This window comes from Zasmidium cellare, assembly GCF_010093935.1.
Source record: "Zasmidium cellare ATCC 36951 unplaced genomic scaffold M409scaffold_4, whole genome shotgun sequence".
NCBI classification, from domain to species: Eukaryota; Fungi; Ascomycota; class Dothideomycetes; order Mycosphaerellales; family Mycosphaerellaceae; genus Zasmidium; species Zasmidium cellare.
The window spans coordinates 151,321-177,658 of record NW_022986948.1 but is presented as its reverse complement, the minus strand read 5'-3'; the positions used below and the strand labels follow the sequence as shown (position 1 = coordinate 177,658).

Here is a 26,338-nt window from a genome sequence, read left to right as displayed (position 1 = left end):
GGCCTCCCGCTACTTTGCTTAGGAACGCCGCAGCATTGGCAGCCGTGTTTAGAGCTTTTAGGCCTCCCGATCATCACGGACGGGGTTTCCTGTTATATCCTCAACGATGTGGTCAAGTTGTCAGGGCCGAGAATGATAGGGTTGCGGCTGATCTCGTACGTGTGGTTGTGCTGGACTGGCATCGTCTCGCAATAAAAGGTCTGGATTAAAAGTTCTGTGTGCTTTTCGTTCGAGTATCTTTTCTCTTATCACCTTTACTTGAGCATGTCGCCTATACCGAAAACCGTCCTCTTCGTGGTAAGAAACCATGCCTTCAACACCATCAACGTCTCGTGAATACTCTGCTAACACCACCCCCAACAGCCAGGAGCATGGCACAACCCGCAATGCTTCGCCATCGTCGCCAAACAACTCCGTGACGTCGGCTACGCGACCAAACTAATCTCCCTTCCCTCCACGGGCGCCACTCCCTTCCTCAAAGACTTCAACCCCGACGTCGCCAAAATCCGCGCTCAGATCCAAGCCTCTGCAGACTTAGGCCACGAAATCGTCGTTGTCGTGCACTCCTACGGCGGCATCCCCTCACAAGAAGCAATCCAAGGCCTCGACCTCGCCAGCCGACGACAGCAGGGAGTTCCGGGTGGGGTGGCGCACCTCTTCTTCTGCTGCTCCTTCATCATTCCCGCAGGCCAGTCCCTCGTCAGCGCGTTCGGCGGTCAAGACCTCCCCTGGTATGGTTTCACCGAAGACCGACAAGGCGTCTTCGCGCTCACGCCGGCTGACACGTTCTACAACGACTTGCCAGAGGACCAGGTCGAGTCTTCGGTGGCGATGCTGAAAGACTTCAGTATCAACTGCTCGCATACCGTGTTGAAGTACGCTGCGTGGAGGGACGTACCGAGTACGTATCTGTATTGTACGAAGGGCAATGCGATTCCGATGGAGGTGCAGAGGATGATGGTCGAGGAGTGGGCCGGGAAGCAGCATGGCGTGAAGATCAGGACGGAGACGGTGGAGGCTTCTCACAGTCCGTTCTATTCGGTTCCGGATGCGTTGACGGGGGCGATTAGGAGGGCCGCTGGAGAGGTCGTGTAGGCAATCGTGGGTTTGTTCATTGGCGAATCCATCCAAGGTTGTTACTTGCTCTGCGACCTGTCCTGTTGAGCTTTGCTGTTTGCATTGTTTCATCTATTCGGCTTCCACACCAAATAGCCAACAATGCCCACGGTCACGCACATCACTCCAACGTAGGTATCCACCTCTTCCCGCAGCGCCTCATCGTCGCAATAGGTGTGTAGGAAAAACGAAGCGACCGCAAGTAGCGCCGAGAAGACCAAAGTCGCACACCGCAAATGGACCTTCGTAAAGCCCAACCAGCCATGCGATCTCTTCTGCTGCTGTGTGTAGGCATGCAAGCCGTCAAGCCGATCCTTCCACGGAAGCACATAGACATTGTAGAGAGGCAAGATGATTCGGAAGCAGAACACGGAGACTGTGCTCGCTCCTAGCCAGAAGAACAGCAGTGCCACGTCGCGGAGAGCGGAGAGCCTTTCAAAGTCGATGAGGGGTTCCTGGCCTGGTAGGATTTCCAGATTCTCGAGAGGTATGCAGTTGCCGGTGGCGATCCATCCCCACGAAGCCTTGCTTCGTTCTGGTGAAGCGAATGAGCTCTGGCAGCGTAGTGCACGTAGTATACAGCGGAGGTGGGTGCATCTTGTCGTGGTCCTCGGGAGCGGGAATTTCAATCTGACGCGGTGCCTCTGAGCGAAACCGCACTTGGAGTCGTGGCATCTGAAGAACTTGAATATGTACGCGGAGGAGCCTGTCGAGTAGCCGGGGTCTATGAGGATGGGGACTGAGTGGAATAGTAGGTTTAAGGCATCTTGGGATAAAGGTGGAAGGCTGTCGTGCATGAGAGAGTGTTAAAGGCGCCCATCAAGACCAATCGAGGGCGGGTCGTCTGCGAGGATGCGCTCAAACACCTGGAGTCTTAGTTCACGCGGCAGCTTGAAGAGCGGAAATGATTGTTCGCGGTCTTCGACGTCGTAGAATTCGTCGCAGGCTCGAGCTAGCAAGATGCTTGCAGTCGGAAAGGCTACAGCGGCGAAGAGCTGCCCCCACGCCATACTTTTTGTGGTTGTGGATGCTTCTGTCGATGTTATGTTCGTAGGATGCCAGGCGCAGGAGGATATTGATGAGGTAGGCCAGTTTTTGAGGATGTGGCTCTTGGCTTTACCAATGTCTCCAAGCTGAATGGTGATGACCTCCTATAAGCGAAGGCTTATTCGAAGTCGCGACATTCAGTCTGCAACGCTCTTGCCAGCCTCTTCAGCATCGCCAGCTGCAGACTCCTCCGGATCGTCCAGTGCCTTCACACTAACCTGCACGTCCGATTGTTCCTCCTTGGGCTCCACCTCTGCCTGCGACTCTTCCTCCGTGTGAATGACCGTTGTCTCGCCCTCCTCAGTACTGTCCACCTGGTCCTCCGCCTTGATGGTGTTGGACCGAGTAACGACTGGCAAAGAAGTGTCTTCATCTACGGCCTCCTCACTTTCTTCATCCTTTTGCTTCTCCTCTGGATCATGTAGGACTGTCACCGATCGGTCTAACGTACGCTTGGGCAAAGCATTCTCATCTTCCTCTTCTGCCTCTTCCTGGATGGGATTCGTCACCGACATGTTGCTCGGCTCGCGCGTGTGACGCCTCGTCGTGTTGCCTTGGCTCTGCACCTGACTTCCCGCCGGCTCTTGCTGGAGTGCCTTCTCTTGACCATGCTCACCAGGACGTGGTAGGATACTCGTGGGTCGCGGCCGGTCTATTTGGTCCTCCTCCTTCTCCGAGCTCTCCGCCGGCTCCAGACCCTCAGCCTCTGAAGGAATGGTGTAATTCTCTGGTTGGATGAGATTATACTCGTCACAGACCGTCTTGAAGAAGATGTACAGTCCCGTCAACCGCTCGACCTTCCAGAACATATCGCGATGCTGGAACCAAGCGTGAGCGTAGATGCGGTACACACGCCTGAAGATGTTTGTGATCTCCTTCATTTGCTGCTGCATGAACTTTTCGTTCCCCGACCCCAGTCCCAAACCCAGCCGTGACGGGAACATCTTGCTACTAGTCAAAGATGTAGCCGCCCAGTCCAGGGTGTGGCAGCAATAGTCTATCGCCGAGCAACTCTTAGGTGGATCGTGGACAGCACACAAGTACTGCCACTCGCCGGCTCGCATCTCCGGGCAGGTCTGTGGGCTGCAGGCAGGGCTATCGGCAAACAGGGCGACGATGATCGCGTTGGTCTTCTGGATGAGGAATCGACCAAGCTCGTACAGCCAGATCTCTTTCGATGTGTTGGCGGGCGGTTGGGCTAATTGGCGGGCGAGATCTTGAGTGATGGGTTGGAGTTCGTTGGAATCGGCGGGATGGGTGTGGGCGTAGTGTAGTGCTTTGAGGTGCTCGGTCAGTTGGAAGGCTGAGTCGATCTAAGTGTTGTTGTCAGCATATCTACTACAACTCTCCTCGAATGTGTTACCTCTTGTAATTCTACGAGAGGCGGTCCTTCAGCCATGTCTTCCGCCTTGGTACCAGGCCGTATCCTCCTCGACGCGGCGGCATCCAGGCTGTGTAGTCCAGGCAGCTTGTTGTTGTCCTCGAACAGTGAAATGCCTGGCGATGTTGGTCCAATCTGGTCTTCTGCGATTGGAGGTGGAGATGGCAGGCGTGGTGACGATGAGGGTGATACCGCCGCCATGGTTGTTTGTTTCGCAATGGTGTTGTCGTGAGTGTTCGTTTGAGCCCTTCGCCAAGACCCCTTAACGCCCGCCAAATCAAGTCGTGTCGTGTCTTTGTGCAGCGCTTAAGTTGAGAGCTGTTGTTCCTCTCGAGGAACCCTGCCATGTTCCGGAGTTCGGCAGTGCCCGTTGGCAAGTCCAGCCGAGCAGCGATCTTCTCTACACATCTTGGACGTCTTTCTATCCTTCGACATTCAGCAAGACTTTCATTGACGATGGACGACGAAGAGGATGCACCGCCATTGCTTGTGGCCGCAGATGGCCCCGATGCCCAAGAAGCTACCATTAGCGCCGAGATGGAGGACGTCAAGGTCACCAAGGTGCCTATTACAATCATCACAGGTAGGCTAGCTCCAGGACCTGCATCATGCATTGAGATCGATAAAAGGATATATCAAACCTGGTGTTTACATTTCCCCATATTTGTTGCTGGTCATATCCAATCGAAAAACTTAGAAAGTGGCTGACAACGCAAAGGCTATCTCGGCGCAGGCAAAACCACACTTCTCAACTACATCCTCACTGCTCGCCATGGCAAGAAGATAGCAGTCATATTGAACGGTGGGTGAGTATCAAATATAAGCCATTGATTCAAGAACAACTTCTGATAGTCCTCGCAGAATTTGGTAACAGCAGCGATATCGAGAAATCCCTCACAATCAACCAGGGCGACCAACAAGTCGAAGAATGGCTCGAATTGGCCAACGGCTGCATCTGCTGTTCCGTCAAAGATCAAGGCGTTAACGCCATCGAATCTCTGATGGACCGTCAAGGCACCTTCGACTACATCCTACTGGAGACGACAGGCTTGGCAGATCCGGGCAATATCGCTCCGCTCTTCTGGGTAGACGAAGGACTTGGAAGTGCCATCTACCTGGACGGAATCGTCACGCTCGTCGATGCGAAGAACGTAATCCGTTGCTTGGACAAACCGCAGGGCGAAGAAGCGGTGCATACTGAGGATGAGAATCACAAGGGCCACCTCATGTCTACTGCCCATCTTCAGATTTCCCACGCCGACGTCGTGGTCATCAACAAGGCCGATCTGGTATCTGAAGATCAATTGCAGGCGGTCGAAGCACGCGTCCGATCAATCAACGCTCTGGCCAAAGTTCATGTTACGGATCACAGTCAGGTGCCTCAACTGGAAGGCCTTGTGCTCGGTCTGCATGCGTACGACAACGTGCCCGAAGAAAGTCTAGACTTTAACTCGAAAGGCCACAGCCATCTCGACCCAACAATAGGCACAATGACAATCAGCCTACCAGCACTCGATACCAACAGTCTAGACCCATTAGACGAATGGTTACGAACAGTGCTCTGGGAGAACCAGCTACCAGGCGACAACAACGCCCCAATCTGGGAGATCCACAGAATCAAAGGGCGAATACCACTCACGACCGGAGGCGTGAAAATGCTCCAAGGCGTCCGTGAAATCTTCGAATTCATCGACGCAGCAGTCGACACTGGAAAAGCCGACACCACTTCAATCAAGGAACAACGTGGCAAGATCGTCATCATTGGACGAAACGTTGGCGATGCGAACAGCACAGCTGCCTTTCAGCGGAGCCTGGACGCTGCTGTAAGCACACAAGGCAGCCAATAGACTGGACAGGGGAGGGCATCCCGACGGCCTCATCAAAGGCTCGTTGACACGTGTGGGACAAGCGATTGCCTTGCGCGTGGGATCATAATCGCCCTGTCGCCGCCTTGCCATCCCACTCCCCACCAGGAGCATGTTCCGCCAACTTCCTACATCCTTCGTCCAAGGTTGCCCATTCGCCATACGAGCAAGCACTTCCAAGCAAAGCAAGAGAAACGATTGAACAAAAAAAAAACCGTTGAGAAACCATATTCCCCAGAATTCCACCCCATCCAGCCCTACCAGATTCGTGCGTTTTTCTCTCGAGAAATCTAGACCCTGCATCGCATCATCATGTCTGACATGTGAAAGCACATGTTCGCACGCTGTACGATGATGTCGTTGTTGTCAGCTTGTGGGGGAAGGAATAATCAGAGCCAGAATGCAGTTTGTATTGAAGGGGCTTTTGGGGGACGCATGCGATTATTCCAAAGTGAGTGTGATGAGATTGTTTGGAGCCGGTATGTGGCTGTGCCGCTTTCCATGTGTCGTGGGGATTATTGGGAAGACTGGGAGGAGAGGATATCGCTTGTACAGTGCCATGTACTATCACATGCGTGAGATGTTAAGCATGGCTCAACGTGATGCTTCGACCCGAAATGCCATCTTTTCATCACGACGATCGCGAGAGCGATTGTAGTAGGTACTGAAAAGGACCGAGATGGTAAGCCACATGACTTCACACCGTCCGTCCTGAAAATGAGATGATTTCGACCGATAGTTGCGAAGCAAGGCTGTCAAGACACTACCGCCGCCGATCACCACTCTACTGTACTCACCACAACACCCGTCTATAGTCCATGGCGTCTTCTTGCGCCGTCTCTAACCGTCGAGGTTCCGCGCGTGTACAGGTCGTCGGCGTTGTGGCCTATACAGCACATACACATACCCGAGGTGATGTCTTCTGCTAGAATCGCAAGACTTGGACCGAGGCTAGCTATCGCCATTCTCATAGCCGTGGGTTCTTGGGAATTGAGATCATGTACGTTCTCCGCAGCCGTGGAGTTTGCCTCGGTGATGCGTCTGAAGAACTTCGTACATCGGCTTTGATGGGTACTAGATCTTGGTGCATGTCTGGGGTGGTTGGAAGCCTCGGCGACTTTTGGTCTTCACTCGACCTCACCTTGCGATTTTGGAGGTTGACGAGAGCGTAGCACTTTCGTGTGGCTGAGAGCCGGTGTAGATGCTGGTGAAACGACAGTAGTCTGGGACCTTATCCATTATTGACTCGTCGTATCGTGTGCATCCCGACAACGACATCTGAGTCTTCGATCGGAACTGACAATGTGCTCAAGTGCACTCTTGGTCAGAATGGAGTGTCATCCGGCAGACTGCAGTAAAACAATCCTCAACCATGACGCTGTCAACCAGCATCTTCGATCGCAAGACGTCCTGGCTGTATCAGCATGATCGCGGCCTCCAATCCATCGAACCACAACTCGACGTCCGCTTCATCCTACGGTTCCGTCGAATGCTCCCAAACTCAATTCCAGCCCATTCGTCTCTGCCGACAGAAACAGGCAAGCCGCGAGAGAAGTAGGAACGAGGCTTGTGAAGAACCTGTCGGCAGTCGCTTACCCCATCACAGCAAACCCCAAGAACTTCCAAGCCATCCGGACCAGACAAAAACGAATGAGATGATGAACCTCGTCAAGTTTCGGCACTCGGCTGAATGCCCGGCCTCAAGCCGACGAAGAAAACTGGTGGCGGTGTGGTGGCGGAAATAACTCGCGGCAGGTACGGAATTCTTGTCGCAGGCCACGTGTTGCGAGAACCTGGAGATTAGAGTGTGGAGAGTCAGATCGGATCCTTGGTTTCGAACCCATAGATAAGGGTGTGATGAGAAAGATGTGCCTAGAAGAGAGAAACGCGCTGACATGTGAAAGGCAGCGAATCCTTGGTCTCGCATCAATCAAACATTAAGGAACGAAGTTTTTTGGGTGGAGAGTGGCGTGGAACGGCAGCGTTTGCGAATGGAGGAATTTTTCTGTTTCCGTCGTTGTGGAACACTTCCCTTCTTTGGTTGTTCCTTTTCCAAAATGTCTGGAGTTGGCATTCACCGAAGAAGCAGCGCCTGGGACGAGTAAAAGCTTTGGAACGGCCGCATTGCGGGAGGGCGGATGTAGAGTGTACCTTGTCGCGCAGACAAAGTGGAGTACCCAATACTTGCCGCGTTCCCAACATTCCTCAACGGCGGAAGAGGAGTCGGAGAGAAACGGATGGGGGTGGGTTGTGTTTGCCTTTCTGCCTCGTAGCCGGAAGGGTGACCTCGGTCATCTGGTAACACGATGGAAGCGACGAGCAACACCATTTCTTGCGGGAGTGGCATCAGCAGTCGCGTGATACGGTATTCATTCACTTCGGCGCTGCGGCGAGGTACGTATCTCTCTCGCATGTGGTAGCGGCAGTCTGTTGTACAAAGCCGCATCGGCCTCATCTCTCCGCATTTTCCAAAACTCTCTCTCCACATTGTGCACATGAGCTGATCACGACCACGAAACCCCAATTCTCGCGAGCTCCAACAAAGAGACCCCATGAGTCGCACCGCAGACGGGCGAAGTGAGATGGGGAGGCGCCCCAGCGAATCGAGTGGACGATAGGGCCAACCTTATTTACGCGCGCACATGTTCAGCTGTCTCATTGCTGTTCGCTGCCTTGCCCTCCACCCAGGATGGCCCCTTGCATGGCTCTGTCGTAAGACTGGGAATTGGATTTTCCGTCCAGTTGAACTTTTAGGCTGTGGATCGAGACCCGTGTCAGCCAAAGGCGTGGGGGTGGACGGCCTTCGGTTGGTATTCCAGAAAAGACGACAAGCCACCTTCCACATCGCCCGGCAGTGGCTTGACATGGCGTTTTGCGGCTTGTGGTTCGTGAGATTCCCGGCGGTTGCGATAACTTCCCATCTCTATCTGCCCTTTCTCCTGCAGCTAGGCGGCCAGAACGACCTCTGGATGGGGACGATGTTGTCTGACAGCACAGCTGCCGATGATGTTCCAAATCACGGCCTAAATGAACGGTATGCAATTATTGTGTGATTCCTACAGTAGTGGAGAGGGATCGACGGCCCAAAGCACTGGACCCGTAGATTGGCTTGCAGAGTGCAGACGGCAGCAGCAGTATCTTTCATCAACAAGGTAAAGCGTAGACGAGCTGTAAACCATCTTGCTATCTGCGCGTGTGCGGCGTCGTGGGATGTAGACATGTACCGCGAGGCCTCACCTCCCACATCTTGAAGAAGCAATTTCGTCTCATGGTCAAGTCAACTGCTGGACGAATAGGTATCGTGCGTTGCCTTCTCCTATACGCTCGAGCAGACGAGGACCACAAGCATGATGTCGAAGTCGTTTGCTTGCATGGATGTGGTTGACATATCTTGGGAAATGCTGTTGATGAAGAGGATGGTTGTACAAATTCATCTTCTTCATCGGTATCGGCCTCGTTTGGGACTTTCCCCACGGGCAGTTCCAGAAACGTCATGCACCAGGTCAGGCCATGATTTGACGCAGGCACATGTTGCAATCGTTCCTCCCTGATCACGGCATTGCGAGAACGATTGCTGTTGGCACGGAGTTGCGGCGGGAGGAGACCTGGGGAGTTCCATCATGCGCCTCTCCTTGTTACTACATAGCATATGACTTTCCATCCTCGCCGCCCCGGTCTCAACAGACTCAAATAAGAGCACGTCTAATTTGGCTTGTGATACACACGCTTCGGCTTCGCAATCATCAGACAGTTGATCTGCAGACGAGTCGTGCGGTCCGTTGCGGGAGCCGTTTCCCACCACCTGCGTGTTTCCTGGCGCGGCCTCGGTGTCACAGGCTGTGCAAAGAGCACTGACAATAGTCAATCAAAATTCTCGACCCGATTCCACCAAGCGGTACCCGCAGACGGGCCTGCTAATTATATCGGCAGTGGCAGACGGAGTCTGCAAAGAGAATCTCTGCGCGGACCGAAGAAGCCAGAGTCTGCTCGACCCACTCTTCCGCTCCGCCATTCGGTGCAACTGGGCTGGCCTTTGCAGAAGAGTCGCCGACCAAGGCCGCGCTGCGCTGCTGCGTCGAAACGAGCGCTGTCAGAGGCAGGCGGGCGCGAGACGTGGACGACGAGTCGCTGGCCACGTCGACACGAATCGGCGACCGTCAGACGGCGCTCGCTCGCAGGCCACGCGCAGGCGAGATCTGCTGGTCCCCAGACGACTCTGGGGTCCCCGAACGTGTCGCAACCACGGCCGTGCATCAGCGCCTGCGCCACAGCCTGTCCCTGGCCTTGGGCGGCGGGTGTGGGACGCTGACTGCCTCCATCCCTCGCGCGCAGGGCCGGCGCTCCGCTGGGGGCGAAACTCGTGGATCAGAGCTGGGCGCAAGAGGGCGAGAGGGTGACGCAGACGCAGGAACGGCAAAGGGGCGATAGGCAACGCAGCGCATCCAATAATCCCGGCTTTCATCCTGTGCAGGCAGGGTGGGCGCCCACACGCTGCGCTAGCCCGATCATCATCAACCCCACAGTGCCAGAGGCCAGCGTCGCTGTTTTCCTGCGCTTCCCGACACCTCTTCCAATCTTTTTCTCGCGCCATCGTCACCGTCGCCGCCCTCCCGACACCTCGCCTTCTCTGCTCCTCGTCTGCCTCTGCTCCGCACCCTGGCGCCGTCCACACGTCACCGCCCCCGGATCACCATCCCGCGCATCGGTCGCACGGCATCAGTCCGCCCATAAATCCAAGCCTCGCCCGCCGCCCACGCCCGCTGCCAGGCTTGGCCATTTTCACATGCTCTCGCAGCTGCTGAACCCCGAGCACCACGCAGAGGTTCAGCAACACTCGACGCCCTCCACCGCCGCGCCCCCGCCAGCGCAGTCGCAACCACCTACCACCACCAACGGAGCGTCCTCGCAGTCGTCGTCGCCCACCCCCATGGCCGGTTCCGTAATGACGATGCCGGCGATGGGCGTCGCCATGCAGAACAACGACGAGCACCGCCCCGACCTCCCGCGCCCGTACAAGTGCCCGTTGTGCGATAAGGCCTTCCACCGTCTCGAACATCAGACGCGCCACATCAGAACGCACACGGGCGAGAAACCACATGCCTGCCAGTTCCCTGGCTGCACGAAGCGCTTCAGCAGATCCGACGAATTGACCCGCCATTCTCGCATTCACAACAACCCCAACTCTCGTCGCGGCAACAAGCAGCATGTCGCCGCAGCCGCGGCAGCAGCAGTGCAAGCGGGCATGTACGACAACAACGCCCTACAGCAGCAGATCAATCAGCTGCACCAGATGAACCAAATGAACCCGCTCAGTCAACTCAACCAGATGAACCAGATGAACGTCCAGATGGGCCAGATCACCCCAATGAGCCATCTCAACCAGTCGACTCCGAGCCAGGTCAACCCCATCATGCCACCGCCCCCACCTCAGCAGCAACAGGTGCCACCTCCTCCACCTGCACAGGCCACGCAGTCGGCCCCCAGCTCGCAACTCAACTCGCCAAACGTTTCACCACCTCACTCGTACGCCTCGACGTACTCGAGTACACCAGGGTCCTACATCACTCGCAATGTGAGCGGCGATATTAGCCCCGCAGCGGGCAATGGGTACAACCACAGACCGATGGACATCAACCTGCTTGCGACTGCTGCGTCTCAGGTTGAGCGCGAGAACAGCACCTCGATTCCCAACCAACATCTCTCGCTACCGTCAAGACATAACTACCCATCGCACCCTTACCATCACCCATACCATACAGGCCGGATGCCGTCATTGTCATCATACCACTACTCGTCGAATCCAACTTCTCAGCCAATGTCAAGATCGCATTCGCATGAAGACGACGACCACCGGCCCGCAAAGAAGTCGAGACCAGGCTCTCCTCAATCAACGGCGCCGCCATCGCCGTCATTCTCTCACGCCTCGGCTTCACCCACCCCAGATCATACCCCACTAGCGACACCGTCGCATTCTCCACGACTTCGACCACAATTCTTCCACAATGGTGTGCAATTACCGACTTTGCACCATCTCTCGCTTGCGCATCAGCCACCACCAGCTCTTGCGCCCGTCGAACCATCAGCTGACGGACATCAGCCTTACGTACCAGCACAGCATAGCGGGCTGAGGATTAGTGAGATTATGGAGGCAGGGGATGGTGCGCAGCGTAAACTGCCAATTCCAATGGTAGCCCCGGCGAAAGAATCGAATTACACCGTCAAGGAGCTGGTCAATCCCGGCAGTGGCGCCAGTAGCGGTCAGAGCAGTGCCCGCCAGAGCGAAGCTGGGAACGACCTTCAGGAGCGACTATAGACCGGACCCTGACAATATACACGGAAGGACAGGACAAGCGACTGATAGACTCTACTTCTGTACTGCAACGACACGGGTAACGGCTGGAGACTTTTGTTGCGAGGACGAATTGTTCGACAAGGGATAACGTCTGCTTTTTGCGTTTTTGTATGCGGCGAGGAGTTTCAGCGAATATAGATAGGACACCGGCGAACAATGGGCGAAATGGGGCAAAGAAATGGGGAAATCAACAACCGCAGGGTCGCGAGACTTGCTCGGGTTTGGGCTGCTTGCTTGCTTCCTTTTCTCGATGAAATAGAATGGCGATGGGGATATTATGGCGACAAATCAGGCTCCCAAGATACCAGCGGTCGGACTTTGGCGACTGGCAATTCTGCTTTTACTACTGCGGCGAATGGAATGCTCTGCTCTCTAGTCTACTGCGCGCACGCCATAGTGGTGGTGCCAAATGAATTTTTGTCACAACCCACACAACCACACCAGCTACATCACATGTCTCTCTTTCTCGCTTTCCGCTTCTTCTCTCCACTTTCTCGCCTACGCGTTCTGCTCCACCCTCTTTCTCCACACGATGGAATCGATGAAAGAAGGGTTTTCGATGTGTTTCACGATTACATGATGCATTTGGTCTTCTATCTCTGACAGACACTACAGTACCGAATCGGCTGATGAGAGGCGTGCATCGCATCGCATTGCATACAGACAATAATAATAAGCATCACGATTACACCAATACAATCGATGTCCTTTCCATTGTCAGCTCATCAGCGAGCGAGCGCTGAGGGCTACGTGTTCGCAATGTTGGTTCCAGCAATGCCATCAAATCATCCAATGGCTCCAACAAAACCCCCATGTCTCCGCCATTTCCCGCCGCGCGTGTGCCTTACATGTGAGAACCGCGGATGCTCGGGCGAAGGCAAAGGCCAAGAGGGAAAAAGCTGGGGTTTGGGATGGGGAGTTCGGGACTCTCGGTCGATGTCCGATGGGAGGATGGGATGGGTTGGGATCTTTGCCGGGTCGCTTGGGTTTGGTTTTGTTGGTTTGGAGATTATGAGCGTGCTTTCGTTGAGGATGAGGATGGGATGGGGAGATTAGTTTCGTTTCTCGTACACTACTATCTATGAAGATAAGGAGAAGGAGAAGTCTTTCCGGTGTCAAACAAAGCCTCGCCGGAAACGCATGCCTTTTCCCACGCATCTCCTCCGCGCCGCTTCCAACTTCCCACCCTTCATCTCCAACCCCGGATTTTCATCACTCCTCGCATGTGCGTGCGTGGGGAAATTCTCCATCTGTATCGTCATCGTTGTTTGAGGTCCTGATCCGCCTCTACCTCATGTCATTCCCCCGTCTCGAGCCCTCCCAGCGGAGAATTATCTGCCGTTCCCACAAACAAAAAATGACGACACCTCCCATTCTCATTCCTCGCAGGTAGCCCAGCCTAGACTCCGTCGCGCAATCCATCGATAAGGGAAGGAACGAGACTACCCACGGATTTCCCTTTCCAGTCCTCCGTCACTCAATCAGTCAGTCCGTCAGTCAGCCTAAGGATTTCTTCCGTCACCGCTAAATCTGCTGCTTCTCCACAAAACCCCAGTTTCCGATCATCGCACACATTGGTGTGAAGAGTACGAGCGAGGTTACGCAGGCTGATAGATTAGCCAATTGTTATTGTTGGACTTGGAACTAGTATGTGTGAGTGTGACTAACTGGCTCTCAACGCTTTTGGTCAATGGACGATGGTGCGATTTCGTGATTCTCAACGGTTTTTTGGTGTTGTTTCTTTCGTACAGGTGTTTCTTCCGCGATGTGGTGTGCGTCATGGGGTCGTGAACGTTGTTCAGCTCGTCACATCAGATTGTTGTTGTTGGTATGATGACTGGTTCGAGAAGACTCCTCAACACCCTAACCAGTCCCATCAGCAACAACTTTCCACATCCACATCTCGCTGCTAGTCCGGGTCGACATTGGTCCACTTCCACCTCCATCATTGAATCTCCACTCTGGCAGAAGCGTGGGGTTTCCCCGGACTTTCTCTATCTGCATCGATACACGAAATGCCAAGCCAGACGTGCATATACGTGTGGAGAGATAAGCGTAATCGAGGTAGAGTTTCTCGGACTTCTGCCGTTCGATCGTCATTGTGTCTTCGTTTCGGTGATGGTCGAGGCGAGAAGCGATCGATGTACGTACCGATAACGACATGGGGGAGATGGTCGCTTGGAAGGCTTTGCCGAGGCGGCGGCTATGTGATGTGGGACGTCATGTTGGAGAAATGAGTGAAGGAAGACCTGAGGTATCGTAGTAACGTCGTTTGGTGAGTGAGATACTGTACAGACAGTAAGAGATTGCTCGTGGTAGTGGGTATAGTGCGCCAGCAAATGCGGTCATATCGCGTCCAAAACGTCAGTCATAAAGCCATTCACTCATCTTGGCAGTCCTCCAGCATTATCTCATCGGATTGAATCGACACCTTCCAAGATCGAACCACAGACACGATCCTCAACGGCTGGCCTTCGATGAAAACCATTGATCACTTCGACTTCCTAATCTTCCTCGGCGTGCCCTGAAGCACCTTCCCACCACTCTCCTTCATTTCCTTCAACGCGTCTGTGGTCATCTTCTGTTTCTTCGCGACAGTATTGTGGCGATCACGAATCTCGTCCTCAAACACCTCTATCTCCTTGCGCTTCTCTCTGCGATTCTCCTTCAGCTTCTCGGTGAGGTCGCCGAATCGCTGCAGAAACCACTCTCCGGCTTCCTCCCAGGTCTCGATATTGAGTGACTCGAAGAAGCGGACCTGGTCTTTGTGTGAAAGCCCACCGACGTAATGTAGCTTCTGAGGCAAGTCTTTCCTCGCCTCGTTCTCGTGGAACCTGAACTCGACGGCCATGGGGTCGGAATCGAACGAGGCCTCCTTGAGTTCTTCGTAAGTCTTGTCATACAATTCCGGTTCGACATAGTCCAAGTCCAGCGTAGATTGTGGTGCAGGCTCTTCATGTCGGACAGGTTCCTGGCGGATCTGTGGTCTACCACGGTTCGCAGCGACAACTTGTTGTTTCCCACCCTGTTGCTGCTCGATATACCCTGTCTGTGCGGCAGGCAGAGCATTCCCACTCTTGCGTCTGTGAACGGTCTTTGCATTCGCGGGCTTGCTCTGAAGTTGAGGTGTATTGGACCTGTGGATTTCTGGAACGTGTCGTGGTTGTCCATCTAGTGCGTTGGCTGGGTCAGGACCTCTTGTAGGTGCGTCTCGGATGGCACTTATGGAACCAGGATTGTTGGGCTGCATACTATTGGGTGCCGGACCGCTTTGTGGCTGCGCACGAGCAGCGTTGTGTTGATCGCGGGGCGCAAGTGGTCTCATTCTTGCATAGTTGAAACTACTACTGATCTCGCTGATCAAGGTGTCGGCATTCGTTGTTAGACCGCCTCGCACAGCCTGCGGCACATCGTCCAGCTGTTGAGGCTGCTGCTGCATTTGTTGTGGAGGCTGATGCTGCTGCTGCCAGCCGTGTGGTGGCTGCTCATTGTTAGGGAGCGCCAGTCTGGTTCCTCGGCTTCGGGTCGGTATCTGCGGCGCGGGTTGAGGAGCATAGTATCCCGTGTGGGCTTGGCCAGTGTCGTTGTTCTGATGACTTGCATTGGCGTCCGAAGGAGTCGTCGGGTCCAAGGTGGATGTGGGATACGTATCGCCCTCCGTGTGAGGAAAGTTACCAGTTCGACGAGCTGTGTTCAATGGCTGGATCTGGGAGTTCTGGAGATGCGCTTCGCGTAGAATTTCTTCACTGTCGTCATCGCCATCAGCGGGACCGTCTGCGTCGGATCCCTCACTGCCAACATCCTCATGAAATCCATCGACGCTTTCTTCCTCTTGCGTCTCTTGGGGATCACGTCTGGTCTGACCTGACATGTTAGAAACTTCAGTGCTGCTGTAGTTAGTGCCATAGAGGTCCGGTCGACCATTGAGCTCATCTTGCTCGTATGAGCCTTTGTGGTCAAGGTCGTGTTTCTGATCTCTGATGGCGGTAGTATTTGCCGGTGCTTCATTCTTCAAGGCCTTGGGATCATACTTGAGTGACTTTTTGACTTCCTCTTTCGAGTGTTGAGTCTTCACTTCATGAGGGTGCTGTTGAGGATTCTGTTTCTTGACGTGGTCTGCCATGCCACGGGTGCGTGCCGCCATGGTTTCGGCTGCGTGTATTGAAACAGCCGCCGTCCTTGTCCTTGGTGTTGGTATGGACACCTCGGAGAAATGGTTGTGGCGAAGTGAAGTCGAGAGTAGGTTTGGGAAGTCGCGCTCGAGCTGGTCAGCGCTTGACGCTAGCGACACGCTAAGATCGCGCTGCACGTGCTCCGTCCGTAATCGGTCTCCGTCCATCCTTAGATAAAGAGACTTGACTTGTCACGCAGTCGCATCGCAATTGTTCTCACTAAAGAGAGTAATACCACGAAGAAGCGATCAGATATGGAGACGTCGACACAGGATCCGCAAGGCATCTTTCGCCTCCCGAATGAAGTAACCCAGACCTCCACCTCCGACCAACTCCTCAACGATCTAACAATTCGTAGATTCTCCTCACAATCTTGAGTACTTTCCCAACAAAAGAGCTCCTTGGATTCGCTCCAGTATGCCATCAGTTCCACTCACTCATCCTCCGTCTCATCCACCACCGACTTCAAATCGCAACGACCATCGATGAACACACCCTCTACCTCGAATGTGGGCCACCGGCGGCGAAGTTGACCACGTCAAAAGTGTTCTGTAAGACGTTGGGGACAGATTGCTTCGAAGAATTGAGCAACGACATCCAAAAGACGGGAGGAAGCGTCGGACAAATCGGCCGGATGGGACAACTCTTCACACGATTTCGTCCAGTGAACAAGGAGCCAGACTTCAGATCCGTGCCTAGACCTCATCCTGCTGGTGATATCCCAGGTTCAAATACGTACATGACACCCGAAGCCCTGGCAGCAGCCTGGAAAGGCGACGGGAACGATACTGTGAGCCGTACCGTGTCCGTAGATGCGTCCTTCCTCTTCTCGCAACTGGAGACATTGGCATATCTTGGTAAACTAGGACCACGAGGACTGCTTGTAAAATATGTCGAAGTATGCGATGGCACAATCCGTGTCTGGCGTGACTGGCTGGCTCGGCAATGTGAATTGAAACGTTGGACGGACGGCGAACCCATTGTGATACATCAGGAGCCCGAAAGTCCGATCAGTAAAGGCAAAGCAAGAGCCGATAGTGTGACAAGTTCGATAGAGCCTAGGAAGGATCCAAATATCCTCTGGGTCAACACGAGAGGTGAAGACGTGGGGATCAAGTTCAGGGTGAAAGAGCAGAAATGGCGACGTGAGAATCCAGTCTTGTTCGCCAGCGAGATCGAAGTTCCTGTGAGCTACAAAGTCGATCTGGAAGGCAAGTGCCATCAAACACGAGTGGCTTGACATCGATTGCTAATGATGACCTGCAGAGATCGTTATTCGAACGACTCATCTACTCCTGAAGCTTGAAGAGTCTGCGAGCCAGATTCTCAACGACACCGGCAAGGCGATGATCTTTGGGTCTTACCTTGGATAACGACCATCGACGGGATCAAAGTTCTATGATGTGATGCTACGATCATGTCCACTTATTCGACGCTGGTCGCGCGCTCTCACGAACGTGATGAATGTACACAGCGGTTTATAACAAGGCTCCGGAAATCGTGGACTCAGCTGCTTCTCGACGTCGGACAATCGATGTGCATCATTGCTACCAGAGCATTCAGGCAAACGAATCTTGGAAAGGCAACAGAGCAATCTGCCCACCCATTGAATCCATTTGTGACGGTCTTTAGTGGACTCTTTGGTGGACTCGTCTGCTCCATGATCACAAGTAAACATGGTCTCAAGGTGGATCTGGCCCAGAGTTTGAGAAGCTCCTCGGACAACATTATACCGAGCCATCAACAGGGAGAGCTCCAAAAATCAACAGCGGGCACATATAAACTCTCCCAAACCCACCTGGTCCGACTTGACCAATCCACCAACAACCCACCATGCCAGAACCCAAACGCATAGCCCAAATCGTCCGCCTTAAACGCGAATCCATACCAGCCTACAAAGAATGCCACGCAGCAGTATGGCCCGCAGTCCTCAAACAAATCAAGGACTGCAACATCAGCGATTACTCCATCTATCTCGACGAGACGTCGTTGACGTTGTTCGCCAGCATGAAATATACTGGAAGTGACTTCGAGGGAGATATGGAGAAGATGAAGGCCAACCCGGAGGTGCAGAGGTGGTGGGCTATGACGGACGGGATGCAGGAGAGTTTTGTAGAGGGTAGTACGGGGAGTATGGATCCCAGGGGATGGTGGAGGGAGTTGGAGGAGGTGTTTAGATGTGAGTGAGATATAACAGACGGGACGGAAATGTGTTCGAGTCGCAGGGCACAGAACCTTTCGTTGTATAATGGGTATCAAATCCGCGGCTCCAGGGCCTCTATTGTATTGCTCTCTGAGAGGCATCTATAGTATCTGTAAGGCCAAGACGATATTCCGACTTCACGTTCTGTATGATCGCCATCCATCTTTCTCCGCCTCAGAGTTCGCCTTCTCTTCCACCTTCATCAGCTCAAAGCCTATCCACATGTCAGAGAACCTGCACCCCAACCCCTTTCTCAAACTTGCCGATATTTCTTACTTTCCCTTCGCCCTCCCCGCATTCTCAATCGCGGTATCCCCATCAACAAGCACACACCACCCCTCCCCGCCAACCGTCCCCTCATCAAACCCCCCAATCGCCGCCCCAGGGAAATTCTCCAGAGCATATTTCATCTCCTTATCCGCGTACGTCCCGGGCTGCAACCACACCGCGCTTATCCCACTCTCCTTCGCCTCCTCCAGCAGCTTCGCCGTCACCGGCGGGGGCGTGATCACCGACAGAGCTGTGTCTTTCGGATTGGGCACTTTGGAGGGCGAGGCGACGGTGTTGTAGTCTTTGCCGCGCACGGAGATGGTGCTGCTGGCGGGGTTGAGCGGGATCGCGGGGAGGGAGTGGTCGAGGTACCAGGCGAAGATCTTGTGGCCGAATTTGGCGGGGTTGGAGGAGGCGCCGGCGACGGCGAAGGTGGATGCGGAGAAGAATTTGGCGGCGGCGGCGCGCATGTCAGTGGACTGGGTAGACATTCTTGCGTTTCAGGGGACGGAGAGGAGGGGAGGGGGAGGTGTTGGGGTTTATTTGTGCTGTCAACAAGAGCACGTCATTTCTAGATACCGCGGCTTCGAGGTGATGGGCACGACTATTCATAACCTTCTCCTGTTCACACACGCTACACCTATCACCAGATGAGTGAGCAACCCTCAGACGAGATGCCTCCCTTCCCAGGCCGAACGATCATGTTCGGTCCCTTCAATGTCACATCCCAAGTACCCAGACACCAATCCCTCCCAGCCAACACCACCAGCTAAGAACACGAATTGGTAGGTCTTCCACACAACACCCCATTCCTTCGCGCTCGTAAACCTCAAACCGCTCCTACCGGGCCACATACTCGTCTCACCGCTCCGCGTAAAAGCCCGCCTCAGCGACTTGACCCAAGACGAAATCGCCGACCTCTTCCTCACCGTGACGAGGATTCAGAAAACGCTCGAGAGAGTCTACAAAGCGGACGCGTTCAACGTCGCGGTGCAGGATGGTGAGGCGGCGGGTCAGACGGTTCCGCATGTGCATTGCCATGTGATTCCGAGGACGAAGGGGGATCCTGGGGGAGGGGATAAGGTGCATGAGTGGTTGGAGGGGGAGGAGGGGGATGTTGGGAGGCATCAGAGGGAGTGGCCGAGGGATGAGGATAGGAAACCCAGGGGGAAGGAGGAGATGGAGAGGGAGGCGAGGTGGTTGAGGGAGGAGTTGGAGAAGGATCGTGAGGGTGCGAATTTGTGAGGTGTGGTTGGGGGCACGAGAAGAATCGATGTGTTGCGAACGGCCATGTCCAGCACATTACAGCCTCTATGGAGAAGGACAATGCCATGTCAGGAAACGAACATCCATCTTCATTTACATTCGACGTCTCCCAACCACAGTAATGGCGCCATGGAACCGCCCACAAATCGAATGCTTGACGCTGGAAGCAAGATTCGCTACATGTCCCAGGGATGATCTGTCCGCGCGTACAGATGTTCGAATTCCAGCTTTGACTGCAAGAAACACCGGAAAAATGTACATAAATCAAACGCAACCGACGTTCCTGAGCTTTACATTCTGTGGTTCGACAGCGCTGATGGCTCGAAAGTTGATTACCATCCAGCTCACTGGCACCTCCTCACCTACGGCGAAGGTCGAACTATCATCAACTGCTCGAAACAGCTGTTCATACTCAACATGCTCTCGCAAGAAATTTGTCGACCAGAAACATTTCGCAGCTTTAAAAATGAGACGTTTCCCACACCCGTTTCCCTCAAGCAAGTCCATCCGTACTCACCACCGCAGCGATGAAGGCTCCTACCACCCTCGCTCTCGCAGCCCTCTTGGGCTCGAAAGCGGCTCTTGCTGCGCCAACGCTACATGCAGACGACTACGAGAAGAAAGTGATGTTGGCGAACGCCTACATGATCGAGCAGCGGGAAGGCCTGTGCCTCGAGTGGCGAGTCGAACCGAACGACAGGACCTGGCTGCAGGACACCGTCAAGGGCGGCAAGAAGTACTGGCCCACGATGCAGGCGCGATGCAATTCCTTCCAGATGGAGCAGGGTCCCCGTGACGGCGTGAGTGGTTTTCTCGTTACCCTTCTATCCGATCGTACGTACTGACATGTGTGGCAAAAGGAATACATCGTCTATCCCGCCTCAGGCACGCCTGAAAGCTGCGGCAACTGGCAGGTCAAGGTTCAGAACAACTACGTCTCGCCCATCTGCATGGACGACGCCTCTCGCATGGACATGGAAGACCCAGCGCCCGACCTCAACGACGAACTCCCCGTGAACGTGGATTGGCATGAGCCCCTTTCCAACAACGGCTCCGACCCCGAGCAGCCTAGCATGCAAATCCTCGCGACCGCCTGGCAGGCTGGAGAACCGTACAAGGAGTGTGCGGCCTGGAAGGTCGTTCATCGTGGTTTCGATGGTGTCGCATTTGCGGCTGGCATCGCTCCTGAGTGCTGGAAGTGGAAGGACAGCGCCGAGAAGTTGAACGTAAGTGTATCCTTTTGCTACCTGCTCGGGGCGTCTAGCTGACTCGAATCTCCTCCAGAACTACACGATCATCGCCGGCAAGTTCGGGGCGACTTGCACCTCGTCAAAAGGCTACATCACTCGTCTCGACGGCCACGTTGCTTACGCTCAGTGCGCTTCGACTCCGGACGTCGGCTTCGACAACTCCACTACGGTTTACCCTGACCCGCATGGGCCCGAAGACGGAGGCGAAATCGAAGACGAAGACAAATTCGCAAAGAAGCTTCGCCGTCGCCAGCAGCAACCTTCTGGCCCCGATGTGACCTTCGTGGACCAGGAATGGGTTTCCCGTCATGAGTATTTCCAGAGTTCCGAGTCGTACTGCACCGAATGGGTCATTTCTCATGCCGCAGGCCACAACGATATTCTGATCCCATCATGCCACCACTGGATCGAGGGAGAAATCAACTCCTACTATGTAAGCCCCATCTCCCATCCACCTCCCCCAACAACAAACCCCTCCACTAACAAGACATCTCCAATCACAGCACTACCTCGTCTTCACCGCCCAAGTCTCCGGCGAATGCAAGTCCAACTGGGCCGTCAAAGTCGACGGCCCGGACGTCTGGCCTTACTGTCCCGCCGGCAAAGGCAACGCCAAGGCGACCGGACCCCCCTTCGCTCCTCCCCCCCACCGACCCCAAGAAGTCCTCCGAGCCCAGCATCACGTACGTTCAAGATGACGATGTGCATTTCCCCGGCAACCCGGCGTGCAAGGCGTGGACCATCGATTCCCTCAATGGCACCCGCAAGGTGCTGGTCCCGAGATGTATTGAGCAGGAGGTTGTGTTGGATGCTCCTGAGGTATGGACTCACGTTCCCCTTCCCGATGTAGCGAACCTTTACTGACGGACTGTGTGTGTACAGTACTACACCGTCGCCACGGCCCTCGTCGAAGGCGACTGCCACACGCAATGGGTCGCCAAAACCGCCGGCAACCGCGTCTACCCCGTCTGCGCCTCGGGCAACCAGAAAGCCGACGACGTGAGTGAGATGCCAGAGGAGAAGCACGCCGCCAACGACGATGGCCTCTGTGGTCGCGCGGACAAGCTCACGCCCGAGGAGTTCGGCGCCCTGACTCAGGAGCAGAAGGCCACTGTCCTTTGGTGCAAGGAGGGGCCGCGTCTCCTCGTTGAGGCGGTCTTCAATATGACGCATCATCATGAGTAGGAGGCGAGTGGGCGTGTTGGTAAGTAGTCTTTTGACGGCGAAGTTACATGAGGAGAATACTGAGTTTGAACAGGTTGTCAGTAAGCCGAAACCCATGACAATCTTGCCTGTTTCGATTGTTCAGAATGAATGCTTTTGGGAGCAAGGACGCTGTTTGAGCAGCGTGCCCAGAGAGTCTGACGAGTTTACTGCTAGGCCGACTCTGTCTGTGCCTGCGCCTGCGCACGTGCTAGGTAGTGGCGGCGATTGGAGTATCAGGAGTAATACAGAAAGTCTTGAATTCGTTGCCCTAGTCTCATCGTGCGTGCATGCCCGCGAGACTTCGCGCGGTCTCCCAACTTGCGGTCCTCGAGCCTGATATACAGCATCCGCTCATAGTCCTGCCCAAAACAGCTCCTGGCAGAGTCCCATACACTCCCTCTGAACGCCTCGCCTATGCCCAAGCCCAAGCATCCCTCAATACGCCAGTATCCACACAACCCCATCCCTCATCCCTCGTCCATCTCTCTCACTCAATTCGCCAAAATCATCTTCACCATATCCATATAATTCAGCTCCCCACTACTCGTATCCACGGCCTTGAGCAACTCATCCACCTCATCATCGCTCATCTTCTCGCCCAGGTTCGTCAGGATATAGCGGAACTGCCCCACGCCGATGAAGCCCGTCAGGTCCTTGTCGAAGACCTGGAAGCCGCGGCAGTACTCCTCGGGCTCGCCGGGGTCGCGGAAGCCGTTGGGGCGGTTGAGCACGCGCGTGAAGGAGTCGAAGTCGACTGTTCGCAGACAACAGATACACAGGTTAGTAAAGGCTGGTCTGGTGTTTGTTGGGGGGGGGGGGGGGGTTTCTTGGTATTAGGCGGCACGTACACTCTCCACCGACCTGATGCTCGAGGTCCTTGATCTCCGCGAGGGTTGGGTTCTGGCCGCAGGCGCGCAGCAGGTCGCCGAGCGAGACGAGCTGGACGCGGCCGGTGCCGCGCTTGTCGAAGAGGGAGAAGGCTTCCTTGAAGTTGGTGGATTGCGCCTGGTGGTCCGCCATGATCGCGTTAGTGACTGGACTCCGATATTGAGGGAGAGGGTGTAGTGTTTGTAAGGAAGGAGGGAGGTGTTGCTTATGGGTGGTGTGTGACGGGGTGCCCTCGAGTTGTTGACTTTTCGGCGCGGGCCAATAGGAGAGTGGGGGTTCAGTCACGTACCATTGTAAAGGAGCTGCTTCGTATGGGGTTCGGGTTTGCGGTGTTTCTTCTTGCTTGGATCGAATGTTCTTTTTGGATGCGGCGGTGTTGTTCAACAATGTTGCTTGTGCGGGCAGGAGATGCAGTCCGTGAAGCGGCCGTCGTAGTGGTAAATCAGGAGGGCGCCCTGGCCGCTTGCATGCCCGTGTCGCGTTTCTATGGAAACGTCGCCTGCGCCAAGACTTCTGTCGACTGGCTGAGATCATGTATTCACTTCAGTCACTACTGCTATGAAATACCATGGCAGATACTTCTTGCAATGAAATGCCCACCTACTTTCACTTCTGTCATTGCGTAGTGAAACGAACAGTCATAATGGATGAGAATCTTTGAGCATTACTTCGAGTTGCGAAATCACTTCGTTGCGCTTTACGACTCGATATATGGCGATCGAGATGACCTACCTTGGTGGTTACCTTGAACTTGCCCAAGACGTCTCATCCCGTTGCGAGCAGCTGTTGCAACCTATTCGAGCGGCGGTCCTCGGCTTGGACTCTTCAAGATATGGGAGACGGACAGCGACCTCACGCGTCCGTCCTGGAAGCAACGACGAGCATGCGAAGTGACCTCGAGTCTTCACCTGAAAGACCTCCACTGCACCTCAGTCCTTCGCTCACGAGACATCTCTCGCAACTGACCATCCCAGACCCACGACGTCAACTGGCGGCGAGAAATTTCCGTCTTGCATTCTGCACGAATACATGTGACGGACATGTTCGGCAGCTCGCTCTGCATACCAGCTGTAAGATGGGAGTCGCAGCCGCAACTGATCTCGGTTTCTTGGCTGCGTGCAAGATAGCTGATCGATAGCATCCAGAACCACAGTCTTGGGGTATGTCTATGCGATGACGTTGCTTCGCAACCGACGCTGGCCTGACATGTGTCCACGTCCAGGTCGCACGACATAGCCTGCACGATCGAGGCCTGCGGATTCATGGTCGGTGTTGTCTCATAGCAGAGCTAAGACAATGGCTGGCATCGCCGGTGGCTGATTCGACTATTCTGGTCTGACAGCGCGCGTGGAAGCCATTCGAATAGCCTCGCCGTCGTCGGCTTCACATGCCTACTCGGAGTTTCTTTGTTGTTGCCAGTGAGGCGTGCTTCCATGTTCTTCGAGACCGCTGCATGGTGTTGTGTTTCGTCGGTTGCTCCTCGTCTTTTCGGAATGTCGTTGCGAAAGGTTACCTAGACATCAAAGCCCTAGACATCAAAGCAGTAGTGATGACAACAAGCATTCTTCATCAAACGCATTGGAAATGTAAGCACTCTCTCGCTCCTGTACCTACCGCATTGAGAGCCGGTCGGTATCAGCTCAGCACGCGCCGGAGCCGTCTCCATATCCGACTCCGGCCGGTCGGTTAAGGAGTGAGGGCCGAGTACATGCGAGCCGTACCTTGACTCTTCACACGCCACCTCGGTGTATTCCATCTCAAGGCGAGACACGACCAGGCATCCCACACAGCACTGCCTCCATGCCCAGCAGCAAAAGCATCTGAGTCTCCCTACCAGTGGCGAGCCAGTGTCGCTGGTCGCCTCTGCTGATGTGGATGACCATGCGTAGGACTCGAAAGCGAAGGAGGGTATACACAACCCTTTCCATCAACCAGCATGCCGGCTTCGTCCTATTTGCGAAACAGCTCATGATCTATGCCACACTTATAGGCCGATTGGAGGCCAAGTCTGATGCCCAGCGGTTGCCTATTGGAGGCTGAGTCCGGTTACGTGGGCTGCACCTCGTTAGTGAAGGCATCTTGTAAGCTCTGCCCGCGTGTCGTGGTGCTGTCGGAGGTGTAGTAGACTGAGGAGCGAGGGCGGCGAATAGGATATCACGAGATTCGCTATTCGTGCGATCCTTTGCAGGAGAAAGGTCAGGTGAAGCGTTGCTGGCGGATGGTGCGTTTCAAGCTCAAGCTGCGAGCTTGCTGCACGTCTTCCAGGACAATCACGTGTCAAAGGATGTCACGAAAAGTTAGACAGAAGCCTGGTGAAGTCAGTCGGTGCCGAGATGCGGTATGACCTGGGAATTCCATGCAAGTTCTGACATGCAGCACATCTCCGGCGGTTGACGTTTCTGCTTGAATGGGTAATATGAGATATTGAGCCAAGCAAGCTCTGGTGGCTCGAAGGTCTCGTGACGAAGTCGAAAGAGAGGAGTCGGTATGGGTACGAGGCGAGCCATTGGTGCGCGTGTTGAAAAATAGGTGCACCAAGGCATCACGGCGCATAGGCGCTGGCGAAGCGGTTACACTGCAGTTGACAGGCACTGCATTGAGCGCATGTGCGGTTCATTGCAACAGGACCAGTTCGCATTGACTTCTGTTCATACCTTCGATGAGGCAATTCGAGGCGTTGTTGAGGCGGTTGTGAGGCAGCGAGGCAGTTGAAAAGGCGGCCTCTTGAATGAATCGTCTTCAGGGAGGATCGGGCCGTATCTCGCACGTCCTGCGAACAGCGATCCGCACTGGAGGAAGAGCAGAAGCACACGTGTGGGGTGAAGTATCGCCGATGATTGCAGCGATGGCATGCAGGGAGTTCCCAGAAGGATATCAGTGTCGCCGGTCTGCCTCAACGGTGCCGGAAGGGATAGCCTGTTAATATCGAGTGCGTAGAGTTGCTGTGAACGTGTTTGCAAAGCCTCATAGGGTGACGTCGGCGGTCGGTGTGGCATTGATGCGTTTCATTGCGTGGTAGAAAAGTAGGATGTTGGCGGAGCGCGCTGAGTACCCGGACGAGCCTGGCTCCGGTTGATGGAACGGATACAGCTGCCACGAGAATGTCTCGGACGACGATCACGTTGGAGATGTAGCCGACTTGCGGCGCTCAGCGCGCTGTGGTCGGCGTGCAGCGCGACAGCTGATACTCGCAAAAAGCGTGTTGAGGCCAAAGGTGTGGACGGCGGAGGAGGAGGGCGACGCGGAGTGATTCGTTGGTGGCATCGGGATCTGCCATGCCATCGGCGCGACAGGCGTGCGGCGATGAGTTGGTGTCCGGGAT

General features: G+C 54.7%; 12 protein-coding genes across 12 annotated transcripts; 7 read left to right on the top strand and 5 right to left on the bottom strand.

Moving 5' to 3' along the window:
* Positions 1-264: 264 nt before the first annotated feature.
* Positions 265-1,095, top strand: M409DRAFT_17899 (uncharacterized protein; the record flags this gene model as incomplete). Its single annotated transcript, XM_033804265.1, has 2 exons — positions 265-297; positions 364-1,095. 2 exons carry the CDS (start codon positions 265-267, stop codon positions 1,093-1,095), a joined length of 765 nt encoding a protein of 254 aa, XP_033672551.1.
* Positions 1,096-1,184: 89 nt separating this feature from the next.
* M409DRAFT_17898 (uncharacterized protein) lies at positions 1,185-1,913 on the bottom strand (the record flags this gene model as incomplete). The annotated part of the gene is made up of 1 exon (XM_033804264.1): positions 1,185-1,913. The coding sequence occupies one exon, from the start codon at positions 1,911-1,913 to the stop codon at positions 1,185-1,187; it is 729 nt and encodes a 242-aa protein (XP_033672550.1).
* Positions 1,914-2,300: 387 nt separating this feature from the next.
* Positions 2,301-3,745, bottom strand: M409DRAFT_50329 (uncharacterized protein; the record flags this gene model as incomplete). Its single annotated transcript, XM_033811508.1, has 2 exons — positions 2,301-3,476; positions 3,527-3,745. 2 exons carry the CDS (start codon positions 3,743-3,745, stop codon positions 2,301-2,303), a joined length of 1,395 nt encoding a protein of 464 aa, XP_033672549.1.
* A 255-nt stretch (positions 3,746-4,000) lies between these two features.
* Positions 4,001-5,391, top strand: M409DRAFT_63289 (uncharacterized protein; the record flags this gene model as incomplete). The annotated part of the gene is made up of 3 exons (XM_033815524.1): positions 4,001-4,127; positions 4,263-4,346; positions 4,406-5,391. 3 exons carry the CDS (start codon positions 4,001-4,003, stop codon positions 5,389-5,391), a joined length of 1,197 nt encoding a protein of 398 aa, XP_033672548.1.
* A 4,801-nt stretch (positions 5,392-10,192) lies between these two features.
* M409DRAFT_63288 (uncharacterized protein) lies at positions 10,193-11,722 on the top strand (the record flags this gene model as incomplete). The annotated part of the gene is made up of 1 exon (XM_033815523.1): positions 10,193-11,722. The coding sequence occupies one exon, from the start codon at positions 10,193-10,195 to the stop codon at positions 11,720-11,722; it is 1,530 nt and encodes a 509-aa protein (XP_033672547.1).
* Positions 11,723-14,252: 2,530 nt separating this feature from the next.
* M409DRAFT_50326 (uncharacterized protein) lies at positions 14,253-15,905 on the bottom strand (the record flags this gene model as incomplete). Its single annotated transcript, XM_033811507.1, has 1 exon — positions 14,253-15,905. One exon carries the CDS (start codon positions 15,903-15,905, stop codon positions 14,253-14,255), a length of 1,653 nt encoding a protein of 550 aa, XP_033672546.1.
* A 282-nt stretch (positions 15,906-16,187) lies between these two features.
* Positions 16,188-17,306, top strand: M409DRAFT_63287 (uncharacterized protein; the record flags this gene model as incomplete). The annotated part of the gene is made up of 3 exons (XM_033815522.1): positions 16,188-16,238; positions 16,292-17,144; positions 17,200-17,306. 3 exons carry the CDS (start codon positions 16,188-16,190, stop codon positions 17,304-17,306), a joined length of 1,011 nt encoding a protein of 336 aa, XP_033672545.1.
* A 460-nt stretch (positions 17,307-17,766) lies between these two features.
* M409DRAFT_63286 (uncharacterized protein) lies at positions 17,767-18,120 on the top strand (the record flags this gene model as incomplete). The annotated part of the gene is made up of 1 exon (XM_033815521.1): positions 17,767-18,120. One exon carries the CDS (start codon positions 17,767-17,769, stop codon positions 18,118-18,120), a length of 354 nt encoding a protein of 117 aa, XP_033672544.1.
* Positions 18,121-18,408: 288 nt separating this feature from the next.
* M409DRAFT_63285 (uncharacterized protein) lies at positions 18,409-18,897 on the bottom strand (the record flags this gene model as incomplete). The annotated part of the gene is made up of 1 exon (XM_033815520.1): positions 18,409-18,897. One exon carries the CDS (start codon positions 18,895-18,897, stop codon positions 18,409-18,411), a length of 489 nt encoding a protein of 162 aa, XP_033672543.1.
* A 183-nt stretch (positions 18,898-19,080) lies between these two features.
* Positions 19,081-19,651, top strand: M409DRAFT_63284 (uncharacterized protein; the record flags this gene model as incomplete). The annotated part of the gene is made up of 2 exons (XM_033815519.1): positions 19,081-19,137; positions 19,196-19,651. The coding sequence occupies 2 exons, from the start codon at positions 19,081-19,083 to the stop codon at positions 19,649-19,651; spliced, it is 513 nt and encodes a 170-aa protein (XP_033672542.1).
* A 548-nt stretch (positions 19,652-20,199) lies between these two features.
* Positions 20,200-22,107, top strand: M409DRAFT_50323 (uncharacterized protein; the record flags this gene model as incomplete). The annotated part of the gene is made up of 5 exons (XM_033811506.1): positions 20,200-20,472; positions 20,533-20,898; positions 20,957-21,355; positions 21,451-21,741; positions 21,805-22,107. The coding sequence occupies 5 exons, from the start codon at positions 20,200-20,202 to the stop codon at positions 22,105-22,107; spliced, it is 1,632 nt and encodes a 543-aa protein (XP_033672541.1).
* A 512-nt stretch (positions 22,108-22,619) lies between these two features.
* On the bottom strand, positions 22,620-23,148 carry M409DRAFT_63283 (uncharacterized protein; the record flags this gene model as incomplete). The annotated part of the gene is made up of 2 exons (XM_033815518.1): positions 22,620-22,882; positions 22,977-23,148. 2 exons carry the CDS (start codon positions 23,146-23,148, stop codon positions 22,620-22,622), a joined length of 435 nt encoding a protein of 144 aa, XP_033672540.1.
* Positions 23,149-26,338: the final 3,190 nt, after the last annotated feature.